Consider the following 12,076-nt stretch of genomic DNA (forward strand, 5'->3'; position numbering starts at 1 on the left):
TTTGTGTTCTCAGTTTTCTCACAACTCTACTAGTCTGTATTTTAACATCTATTTGAGCTCTGATATTCTGCATTCTAAATTTCCTTCCAGGTTTCACATAATGCGTTCTCAGGGTTCTCCCAGCTCTGATATTCTGTGCTCTATGATTTCCTGGCTTAGATAGTCAAAGCTTTGTCCTTTGACAAGTTTCCTATAGATAATAGAATGTTACTGCCTGGAAAACACCCCCCTCTTCTCCCCTGGTTCTTGGGGGCTCTCTCCCTCTCCTCCTTTAGAGTGTCCACAGGAAAAATACCCGATATCAGAACATCTCAGAACAAACAGATTCCAGAAAAGAAGAACCTAAAGTCTTAATGTCCGGACAGAATGACCACCTTTCAGGCATAGAGTTCATTCTCTTTATTTCTCCTCCCACTTTATTTGCCCCAGATGCCCCCTGATCAGAACTAGATCTCAGACTATTTCTTGTTTTCCTCTTGGTTCTCCCGGTTGTCTTGGGGCTTCAATCTTCTGAAGTTAAGTGATGCATAGTGCAACTCCTCAGGGGGGGTTTGGGTCACTGGGTCAGGTGAAGATTGTCTAGTGCCTCTACTCCAATTCTGCAGGAATAAGGAACAAAGGGTCCATCATGAGGCCAGGATCCTGGGTGTCTTACCCTGACCATAGGAAGCCATTAGAGATTATCATGGCTAAGGAGTAGGGAGTCTCTCTCTTTGGGCAGGTAGGTGTTATTTGTAGATGCCTGGCACTTCAAGATGTGCTGAGTCTAGCCTTTGCCCCTAACTCCCTGAATAAAACTCCCTTCCCCTCCTCAGACCTCAGTTTCCTAGACCTAAAATGAGAATAAGTAGAAATTGATGGTCTCTAAGCCTGTATTTTGAACTGCCTGTGACTTTTCCCATCCTAGAGCCTCAATTTCCCTCTCTATAGTAATAGACAGTGTTTAAATCATGCTTAAAGTCTGACAGATGAGTTCTATGTGCTGTCTCACGAGAGTCTCATAATAGCCCTGTTATTAAGCATTAGAGGTATTATCTCCATTTCATAGATGACATTGAATCTCTGCCAGAATAACGCTGGGAGTGGGAAGAGACTACATGTTTCTCATTCTGCTAAGTTGCCGCTATCCCTGATATGACTCTATGACTTTGGATAAAAGCCCCTTTCCTTCCCTAAGTCTCAGTTTCTCTTGATGTAAGTGAAAAGGGTTGGATTATGTGATACATAAGATCCTTGAGTAAGTTCTTTATCTCCTTTTGAGTTTAATTCAGACCTATGAAAAATTAGTGGAGTTATACTATAACACCAGAAATTTGTCCAATCCACAATAAAACAACTGAGGCAGAACTCTGAGCCAATAACTATTTATAAGAGGGCCCTTGGCCCCTCCAACAAATTGAATCCCAGACCTTGCTCACAGTCTGAGACTCCTGCCTTCTCTGGAGTATAGCTTTTATTCCCTTCAGTGCCCAGCCTGATCCTTTGATCCAGTGATCTCATTGATGGGCTCCACACTCTTGGTACAGCCCCTGGTCATGCTGCTACCAAACAGTAGGTGGACATACAGCATTTAGCTGGTCCAGCCCATCTTTGTGCCTGCCACTTTGTCATCAGGTCTTCTTTATCAACAGACCCACTTTAGATTCTTAACTTAATAAGGGTCACAAAGGAAGCAATACTGGGTGGAAGGATATTTAATAGTGAGGCTTTCCACTGAAACTTGTGACATCTGGGTGGAAGCCCCCCTTCAAGTCATATTGACTAAATTAAAATCTGGTATAGAACAGGGAAGGAGATTCTTGTTTCTAATAATCCTCAGACTATGAACTCTTGACTAGTAACTTCTGATTACTGTTTGTTAAAAAGTTGCTGATCACTATCCCTCTGGGATCACATTAAACTCAGTAATTCTGACTAGAAAGAATCCTAGGGATAAAATGATTGATTTCAGATGGGCATAGGGCTACTAAAATAGGGAAGGGGCCAAATCACAGGACTAGCTGTTCTCTAAGACTGTCAGTAACTGTGACCTTAGATAAATCACTTTCTCATGGTCTTCTCTAAAATAAGAGTGGGATAATTTATTCCCTAATGCTCCTCCCAAGTCCAAAGTTTATGAAAACCGAGTTGGATGAGGCCTTTCTGGACCTTAGTTTTACCCTTAATAAAACTGAGGAAAGATTAATAGTATGATCGTTAAATTTCTTCCTTGCTCTGAAAGGGAGCCACTGTAGTATCTTGAAATGAATTCTGGATTTAGAATTTTAAAACCTTCAGTTTGATAACTCAAGCAGAAGGTAACCAAGATTAACTCACTTCTCTTGCAAACTCAGTTTATTGGCTGTGAAATAAGAAGTTTGGACTCTGGGACTCCTTCTACTCCTAAATGTATGGTCCTATTATAGGAAGGATACCTGGGGAGTGATGAGGTGTAGTTGTATTGATAGAGAGCCTTACAAATGGGTAGAATTATGGCAGGAGTGTGATGACAGGGATCATACAAGGTGCAACTTTAGAAAGGAAGGAGTGGGGGCAGCCAAATGGCTCAGTGGATTGAGAGCCAGTCCTGGGTTCAAATCTGCCATCAGACAGGTTCTAGAAGTATGACCCTGGGCAAATCACTTAACCTCCATTGCCTAGCCCTTACCACTCTTCTGCCTTGGAACCAATGCTTAGTATTGGTTTTAAGGTGTAAGGTAAGGATTTTTAAAAAAGGGGGGGAGGAGAAAAATTTGTCAGGGAACTAATTCCAGCTGGTCAATTTTTCATATAAAAAGTTGAGGTCCTTAAAAGGGAAGGAACTTGCCCCTACACCCTCTCCTTGATTTGTCTTCTTATCAAATACCAAACCAGCTGCAACTAGATCACCTAGTTAATGTGTCCTCTCCAAAAACAACAACAATCTTTCAGGTGCCCAGTTTACTAATGGCCTCTTCTCTATTCTCATTTTCCTTGACTTTTCTGCAGCTTTAGACACTTGACCAACCCCTCTTACTAGACACTCATCACTGCTTTCTATCGGTTCTCCACGGTCCCCTTAGCTAGTTTATCATCTATTACACATCCTGCAAGCTTTTGACATGAGCCCTTTTTTCTCTTCTCTCTACCGTCTGTCACCTGGGGACCTAATCAGCTCCCCTATTAGTTAGGGAGACTTACCTATCTATTCTGCTTCCATCCCTTCCCTTGCATCCATGCCCTCCACCCCACTCAGATGGCCATACTCTGAGTTCAGATCTTTATCCTTTCCCCTGCACTGTGGAAATATTTTCCTAATTTGACTCTCTGCCTCCTGTGTCTCCACATTTCTAAATCATCTACACATCATTCCATCTCCTGCAGCTTTGCCTTTATCTGAAAAGCACTCACTCTGGTTACTCATCCCTGCCCAGTAGAAGTCTTATCTTCCCTTCTAGGCTCAGTACAGGGGTCATGTCTTCCAAGAAGCTTTTCTGGATTCCTCCCAGTCACTGATATCCTCACCTTTCCAAATCACTTTGTAGACATTTTGAATATACTTGAAATGTCTTTCAAAGTTATCTGTGTTCATGATGATTCTTCTCCCCCCCCCCCATCCCTAAAAGAAGTTCTTTTAGGGAAAGAACTATTTCATCTTTATTTTACTACAAAGTCAAACACAGCACTTGGCACATTTTTCATCTTTTTGACTAGCCCTGTTATTTGATCTGCACAACTAACTAGCTTCCAGTAAGGTTATTTCCCCTATCCTGAAAGTGTAGCCCAAACAAATCTAAAGAGTTTCCTGGGTCAATGAAAAGTGGAATAACCTGTGGGACTTGAACTCAGATCCTCCCAATTCTGAGGTGAAGACCCTATTCATTCCTCTATATTGCCTCTTCTGCCTACACAGCAGCATTTAATAAAATTCTTCTTGAGGGGCAATGAGGTGACTCAGGGGATAGAGCACCAGGTCTGAAGTTGGGAGAACCTGGGTTCAAATCTGACCTCAGACACTTCCTAGTCATGTGACCCTGGGCAAGTCACTTAACAACATTTGCCTAGCCCTTACCTTTCTGTCTTAGAATTGGGGTTTAAAATAAATACTTTTTGAATTGAAGCCCATCCATACCCCAACATTGCACAGATGTTAAATCTGAGGCTCAAGGGTGGGAGGGGGGCGGAACTTGTCTAATTAACTTTAGTTAGCTAGTGAGTGTCAGAGGGCACTCATGAAAGCCTTCAGATGCCAAATAACATGAAGTTTGGTGGCTGCGATTGGGACTTCAGTACCAAGGCCAGCTCACTCACCATATCCAGATTCTCGTAATCCACTTCCTTGTTGCTCTGGGAGTCAGTGGTCCCTAGATCCCTCATCTCTACCTGTTTCTTCCTCTGCAGCTTCTTTCTGAAGAAATAAGTACAGCATCATGTCAAGTTCTCTGAGCCATTCACCCCCCTGACCCTTCCAGAAGCCTCCTTTCCTATTCCTCTTCCCAGCTCCTCTGTCCTACTGCGAACTCACAAGGCATACTTGAGGCAGACAAAGAGAAGGGCCATGATAGCAACTCCCAGAAACACCCCTTTGGAGAATGTAAGGGCAGCTGCTCCAGATGCATCTACAAAACAATGGGATTGAATTGAGTGGTGCTCCTAAATCAGCAGTCTCCCCCCTTACCTCCCTTTCAGTTAAGACCAAGATTTTTCTGTAAATGCTCCTTACAGATCCCTTGTGAGTTTGGTAAGCAAATATTAACATCTCCATTTTACAGAGGAGGAAACTGTAACTCAGAAAGGGGGAGGAACAATCAGAGATCAGGCAGCTGGACAGGCTTTGAGTTTAGAGGTTTACAGTCATGAAAGGGTCTTTCTGACAGTCCAAATAGTCTCTGGCTGCTTTCTAAATGCCCCAGCTCCCAGAGCTTCAGCCATTCCAGGCCACTGAATCTGCTTGGCTACTTGCATGTAGAGTCATTCCTTTCCCATAGCTAATTACTCCTCTCTCCTCCCACCCCTTCTCCTGCCTCTGCTACCATACCTGTTTTTCCCTTGCCCTATCTGCTTCCCCAGGAACCCAGACAATTAGCCCCAGATCCCATTCCTCTGAGGGACCCAGGATTCCTGCCACTCCAGGACCCCACCTGCCACCAGCAGGATCACGAGACTGTGAGCCCCATGTTGGTTCCTCCCCTCACAGTGGAGGTTCAGGTCAAGGCCCAACTTCTCCTTCAGGATCAGGCTACTGTTGGTCCAGGATCCAGAGGTGATGGACATCACCTGGAGGGTGTCATTGTTGCTATTCCCTTCTACTGTACTCTCTCCCACCCGCCAGATCAAAGAAGAGATGGGCTTTGCCTGAATACAACAGGTACAGAATAAGCCCTCATCCGTCCGAGAGCAAAAGGGGTTGTACAACTTCGGAGGGTCTGTAGGGAAGGATAGCATAGGGATTAGTAGGGTTCACTCCCTGACCTTCTGGGACCCAGGCATCCTGTACCCAGTGGCCTCAAACTTACACTGCACAGAGAGGTTCAGGGAGGTGTGCTGGGTCCCCCATGGGTTCTGAGCTTGGCAAGTGTACTTCCCTTCATCCTCTGGCTGGACATGGGACAATTCCAAGCCCACAACCCCAGGACTGGAGAGAAGGGAGGAGCTCAGGAGTTGACTTCCCTTGGCCCAGGTCATGTTGGCAAGGGGCCTGCTATCAGCCACACACTCCAGATGCAAGGTTTCTCCCACCAGGATCACCAGAGATGAGGCATTTCCCAGGATAGTAACTGATAAAGATCATAGATTAAAAGGCTTTAGAGGCAGAAGAAACCTTAGGACTCAGTCAGTCCAAGTCCCTCTCTTTACAGATAAGAAAACTGAGGCCCAGGGAGGGAAAGTGAAATTCCCAAGGTCATACAGTTTCAAAATTACAGAATATCAGTGTCAGAAGGGACCTCAGGCCCTAGACTAAGAATTCTCCCTATGACCCCTTCCATAAGAAGTCGTCTAACTTCTGCTTAATGACCCCAGAGGTGGGGAGGTAGAACCTAATGCCACTCTAGGCAAAAATAATCCAACTTCAGATAGCGCTAAGTGCTTCTCTCCTTCCTCCCCCCCTAAAACCTTAACTGGCTTCTGGACTCCTGCTCACATGGGCTAGGTCCTTTTCTCTCTTCTACTTGAGAGCTTCTTCCCATTCTGCCAGAGTATTCTCCTTTCCAGAATAAAGGGCTCCAATTCGGGCCTTCCTTCAAAGCATCCTTTCTATGGTGTGAACTGGTGGCACTTGGACATTTTGCCTGCCCTTCTCTGCATACTCCCCAGATCCTCTATGTCCTTTCTAAACTGTGGCACCCAGGAATGATCGCAATACACCAGACACGGTCTAAGCAAGACAGGGTGCTCTTATGTCTAGACTTCTCAATGCAGACCAAAATTGCATTAGCTTTGGGGGCTGCCACATCAACTTACTGACTCATATTGGGAGTATGAGAGGGAAGGAAAGGGAATCAGCATTTGAAAATGCTTACCATTTGCCAGGAACTCTACTAAGCACTTTTTACAAATAGCATCTCCTTTGATTACAACAACCCCAGAAGGCAGGCCCTCCTGTTATTTTACAGTTAAGGAAAGTGTTGCAAACAAGTTCAGTGACTTGCCCAGAGTCACACAGCTACTAAGTGTCTGGGGCAGTATTTGAACTTAGGTCTTCCTCATTCCAGGTCCAATTGTTTATCAATTACCTTGTCTAGCTGGCTGTAAATGTACTAAGAGCTTCAAATTGTTTTTAGAAAAATCTCTGTCCAGCCATGGCTCCCTGTTTTTTTCCAGGGAAAGTCAATTTCTTGAATCTGAGTATAAGACTTTCATCTCTTATATTTGATTTTATTAAATGATTAAAGCCCAGTTCTTAAGCCTTTGGGGATCATCATACACGTGTCTAGCGCTCAATGGATTAACTATTCCTCCCTGCTTTTTATCATCTAAAAATTCAGTGGTCTTTGAAACCTTTGCCCAATTCATGGACCAAAATGTTACATAGCATAAGGTCAAGGATGGTGTTCTAGGACACTCCAGGTAACCCATAGAGGAAGCAGCATAGCCAGCTTTGGAACCCAGGGTTCAAAGAATGAGATATTTTGTTTGTCCCTCCATCCAAATTCCCCATACTTGAACACACACACACCCCTCCCTGTACCTGTTCTATTTGGCCCCAAGACGCTGACCTTCAGGTCCTCTGGGGCATCTGTAAGAGACACAGAGAGTTCACTCTTGGGAGTGGTGCAATGCTTTCCAGTGCACAGAGAAAGCAGTGGAGACACAGAGGCCAACCCAATCTAGAGAGTCCAGCATTCAGGAGCCAGTAGTGATGACAACAGTCATTTTTATAGTGTAAATTCCTTCCCTGCTCCATCTAACTTTTGGAAGTTAGAGTGCATATACTCTCCATCTCCCTCTCCCTCTCTGGTTTTACACATGAGGATGCTAAGGCTTAGAAAAGGGAAACGACTTGTTCAAGGACTTAGAGTCAGTAATAATAGAGTGACACACTAAAAGGCCTCCTGATTCCAAGTCTGTTTACCCTCTCTGACCAAACACTGCCCCCACTATCTGTCCAGCCCTGCCCTCTCTGATGATGCTGATCACCTACTGATTCCTAGCTCTAAATGTCTCACTCATTGCCCACTTCTCTGAAATGGGGTGACTCACACAGGATAGAAAGGTTCAAGGAGACATGCTGGGTCTCCTTCTGGTGCTGAGCTTGGCACCTGTATTCCCCTCCATCCTCTATACCCAGTCGGGGCAGCTCCAGGGCCAGGACCCCAGCACCTGAAGGCCAGGAGGAAAGCACCACCTGACCCCCATGGACCCAGCTCAGCATGGCAGGAGGATTGCTATCTGCTTGGCAGAACAATCGCAGGGACTTGTCCTTCTGGATAGAAAGTGATGAGAGGTCTGATGAGGACTCCAAGCCTAAAGAGAGACAAAAATAGAAGCTGAGACAAACACAAAGAGCATAAAAAGGGTGAAGGGCATTGCCTCCTTTGGGCACCTTTCTGGTCTTTTCCATCAGAGCTAAGAAACCTAGTGTCCCCACATCCCCCAAGGTCTCCTGGCCCCATCATCCCGCCCTCCCCCATACCTGTTCTTTTTTCCCAGGCAGCACTGATTCCAAAATTCTTTAGGGAATCTACAACAAAGAGGCAGCATGATTTAGGCTGGGGCAATCTGACCCTCCCTTCACACACACACACACACACACACACACACACACACACACACAATTGTAGAGTATGGTATAGTTGGTAACTACCAATACTTTACATCTACAAAAACTTTCCTTGAAGCAGCCCCAGGAGGTGATGAAAGGATTATTATCTCTATCATGTAGAGGAGAAATCTGAGGCTCTAAGAGACTGTTACTTGCCTCTGGTTGCCAGGCTAATAAAATGGGAGTCTCTTGGCCCCTTTTGTAGAAGAATAAACTGGGGCTAAGGAAAATAAAATGACAGAAGCTCTGGGATAAAATGTTGGTGCCCACATATGTCCTCTGGGACCTTGGGACAAAACCTCTGCCTCATTCTGAGTCACGGCTCCTCTCTCTGTAAAATCTGGGGAAGAGGATGGACATAGAAATATCCAAACGCCCTTATATCTTGGAATGAGGACCTTCTGACAAAGTGATAAGCTGAGAAAGAGTTAGAGAGAGAATTCAAACTCAGGATTTCTGACTCCAAGTCCTGCATAAATTCTTCCCTTCTCCCACCATGCCTACTGTTCTTTATGCTCTCCAGTGATTTGATACTTCCATAGGATCCTGGGATTCTGCTTCCGAGTCATCAATTTCTCTTGACCCCTTACCTGGCATGACTTTCTTACTCTGTTGGACCCAGGTATCCTGCCCCCTACCCCACCCCCCACACTCACAGGCCACATTGAGTGGGATGGTTGTCTCTGTGCTTACTCCAGCCCCAGGGAAGGTCACCCGACAGGTGAGGTTGGTGCCATGGTCCTGGGATCTTGGGGTGAAGGTCAGCTCAGAGAAATAGGGGGTCCCTTGGCTTTGTCTCAGATTGGAGATAGCAGTCCCTGCCCAGAAAAAGATGGGGGGTGTCGCATTCCCACAAATCCAGGGGGCTGCACAAAGCAGTGTCACAGAGCGCTCTGGTTCCAGGATCTCTGGCATATAGATGTCCGGCTTCTCTGTCAAAACTGGGGGAGAAGGAAAATAATGAGCCAAACCCTAGAAGACAGACACCGAGGGCATCTCCTCACTTACTAATATAAGGATCGGGGCGTGCCAAATCAAATGGCTCACTAGAGCCATTTGCTAAGTTTTCATTGTAAGCATTTGCATCTCAGAAATTGGAAAACACTACAAATAAAGGCTTGACTTGTTTTGATGATGTCTAGACTTAAGAAATCAATGGGAATGGGCGGCTAGGTGACTCAATGGATAGAAATTCAGACCAGGATTCAAATCTGGCCTTAGACACTTCCTAGCTGTGTGACTCTGGGCAAGACACTTATCCCCAACTGTCTAGTCCTTATTGCTCTTCTGCCTTGGAACCAATATTTTGTATCAATTCTATGACAGATGGTAAAGGTTTAAAAAAAGAAAAGAAAGAAAATGATGGGGAAACAATTAATAATACAGATTAAACTTAAAGATGTATCACACTTTTTAAAAAAGAAAATTTTCTCAGGTTATGAAAAATAGTTATCAGCATCCCCTTGCTCAAGACCCTGCCACTGGAATGTCCTCTCTTAGGTCCCACCACTATGTTTCCTTGCCCATGGATCTTCTACCATCCTAGGTCCTGAACCACTCACCCCTGCCTGTAGTCCTGTTTCTGCAGAGAGGAATTGAAGATCCTGGTTGATGGTAGCTTCAAATTTGTCCCTCAAATGTCATCAGACTTCTTACCCTAAAGTCCTTTGACATCCCTGGCTCGAGAGGTTCAGGTCCATCACCAACCCCTGATGGACTGGGGTTCTTCTCTTCTCCTCCTTCACCTCCTCTGTATCTTCTGTACTCTTCCCTGCCTTTGTTTCCCTGATTTAACTCCCACTTGTCCCTATGATCTATCTCTCCCTTGGGTCATAGAGCAAAAGGAGCTTCCCAGCTGAGTCCTCCCCCAAGAGCTCAGACAGGGTCCCTTCCCTGACCCAGAGACCCTACCTTCCACATTCAGATGGACTTTATAACTTAGATAATTGAATTTCTCATCCTTTCCTCTCTTCATACGGAAGAAGTATTGCCCACTGTCCCTCATCTGGACATCCACGATGCTGAGGGAGCATTTGTCCTTCACAGGGTCCCCAATAAGGTGGAATCTTCCACCAGCCTCCTCATTCACTTTCCTCATTTGATCATTTGTAGCCATAGGATCATCTTCAGAAAGATTGGGGCCATCCTTGAACCAGTAGCCATGAATGTTGGAAGGAGAAACCCATTTCTCATGAAAAGGATAGAAGAAGGTGCAGGGGATATAGGCACACAGTCCTTCCTGAACCGCAACTGATTGTGACACCTGCAATTTATACCCTTCTTTTTGGGACTGGGACCCTGTGGGCAGAAAGAGATTCCAGCAACAACACTAAACAGATAATACTGATAATTACAATGACAATTATTATTAATATTAGTATTAAATGTCAAGGGGTTTAGATGGAAGAGAACCCAGAACAGAGAATGTCAGGACTGGAAAGGATCTTAGAGATACTATGGTCCAGCCCCCTTTTAAGATCAATGAGGAAACTGAGGCCTAGAGAGAGTTCTGTGACTTGACCAAAGGTCTCACAGCTAGTGTTAGGGGAAGGATTCAGACCAGGGTCTCCTAGTTCTAATGTTAGTGATTTTCCCCAGCCCTTAGGGATATCCTTGCCCATCCCTATTCATGCCCTGTTCCCACTCACCCCCAAAGGATGACAGCAGCAGCAGCAGCAACAGCAGCAGCATTTCTGAACCAGGAAAGTTACAGGCTCTGTCTAGGCCCTACTCCCTTAGCCCCATGGCTCCTTCTCTCCAGCCAGCCCCAGAGGTTATGAATAAGGCAGAACACATGAGGAGGAAATGCAGGCAGACCCACAGCCCTGGGAAATGATGCATCAGATGAGCAGGGGACAGGCCCAAGACAGGAACTTTCAACCCCTTCTAGCCTGACTGCTCAGCCTCTCCTCCAACCTGCCAGAGATCTTGCCTCCTCTGGCTGGGACAGGCAGGGCTGACACTGCCTAGTATAAAGGGAGGGAAGAAGGAAGGAGCCAGATCAGGCTTTAGTTCTGGGTAGAGGTCAGAGGAGGATGGAGTGAGAAACAAAGGGGAGAGTAATCAGATTTCTCCATCACCCCCACCCTATGAAAAGGAGAGGAAGAAGAAGGAGAAGTGAAAGTCTGAAGCAAAATGCATGACAAATGGAGGTAGAGAAGAGCCCAGAACAACAGCCAAAAGTGTCTCAGCCCAGGCTATGGGCAATCAGGCTGAAACCTGGAGGCAGAGAAGGGCAGAGTTGGGTGGGAGGATGGAAGAGAAAATGGAAGAGCTGGAAAAAGCCAGAGAAGAAACATCAAAGTTAGAGGAGTCCCTAGAGTATGGAATATCAGAACTAGAAAGAGCCACAGAGGAAATTTCGAATCTAGACGGGTCCCTTGACTATGGACTATCAGAGCTAGGGGGAACAAGCCCAGAAGTCACTTCACTCACCTCTCTGAGCTTCAGGCACCCCCCTATGTCTGATCTCCTAATTTGTGTGATCTGTATTTTAAAGCCCATGGAGCCACAAATCTTCCATAGGACTACAATGACAAAAATGAAAAGGATTTGCATTTTACTGTGGATACAGCAGGGCCTTCTGATGGCAGTGAACCCTCTCAACACTGCTGGTCCACTGCTGGTCTTCTAGGAGGGAAGGAGGGCTAACATTGTTAACTGTTTCCAGAGCTTTCCTCAGGATGGTTGCCAAAATCTTCCAGTTTCCAAATAAGTTGTTGGCATTGTCTTACAAGGTTGGAGGATGGGGCCTTGGGATCTAAAGCCTAGAGACAGAAAAGGAGTTGGAATAAAGATCACCACCCAGAGGTCCTCACTCCTTGGTATCCAGGGTCCAGAGTATCAAAAATATGG

At 45.5% G+C, this 12,076-nt stretch overlaps 1 protein-coding gene across 2 annotated transcripts; it reads right to left on the reverse strand.

Moving 5' to 3' along the window:
* Positions 1-384: 384 nt before the first annotated feature.
* LOC100028548 (sialic acid-binding Ig-like lectin 10) lies at positions 385-11,176 on the reverse strand. 2 transcript variants are annotated; one of them, XM_007491714.3, is made up of 11 exons: positions 10,870-11,176; positions 10,133-10,519; positions 8,878-9,162; positions 8,093-8,140; positions 7,660-7,923; positions 7,148-7,195; positions 5,475-5,735; positions 5,100-5,384; positions 4,484-4,577; positions 4,270-4,366; positions 385-599 (listed from the first exon to the last, which is right to left on the reverse strand). In XM_007491714.3, exons 1-11 carry the CDS (start codon positions 10,910-10,912, stop codon positions 459-461), a joined length of 1,953 nt encoding a protein of 650 aa, XP_007491776.2. In that variant the 5' UTR covers positions 10,913-11,176; the 3' UTR covers positions 385-458. The 2 variants fall into 2 exon arrangements, with proteins under 2 accessions (XP_007491776.2, XP_007491777.2); XM_007491715.3 differs by lacking the exon at positions 5,100-5,384 and having other exon boundaries at positions 10,870-11,170.
* Between the last annotated feature and the right edge of the window lie 900 nt (positions 11,177-12,076).

Source organism: Monodelphis domestica, chromosome 4 (genome assembly GCF_027887165.1).
Source record: "Monodelphis domestica isolate mMonDom1 chromosome 4, mMonDom1.pri, whole genome shotgun sequence".
In the NCBI taxonomy this organism is placed as follows: Eukaryota; Metazoa; Chordata; class Mammalia; order Didelphimorphia; family Didelphidae; genus Monodelphis; species Monodelphis domestica.

Excerpts from the sequence above, each read along its gene's own strand:
- LOC100028548 (XM_007491714.3), bottom strand. The coding sequence starts at position 10,912 with ATGCTGCTGCTGTTGCTGCTGCTGCTGCTGTCATCCTTTGGGG. Across the intron at positions 9,163-10,132 it reads AGTCCATCTGAATGTGGAAG|TTTTGACAGAGAAGCCGGAC; the intron begins GTAGGGTCTCTG and ends CTTCTCCCCCAG. Across the intron at positions 5,385-5,474 it reads CCTGAACCTCTCTGTGCAGT|ACCCTCCGAAGTTGTACAAC; the intron begins GTAAGTTTGAGG and ends CCTTCCCTACAG.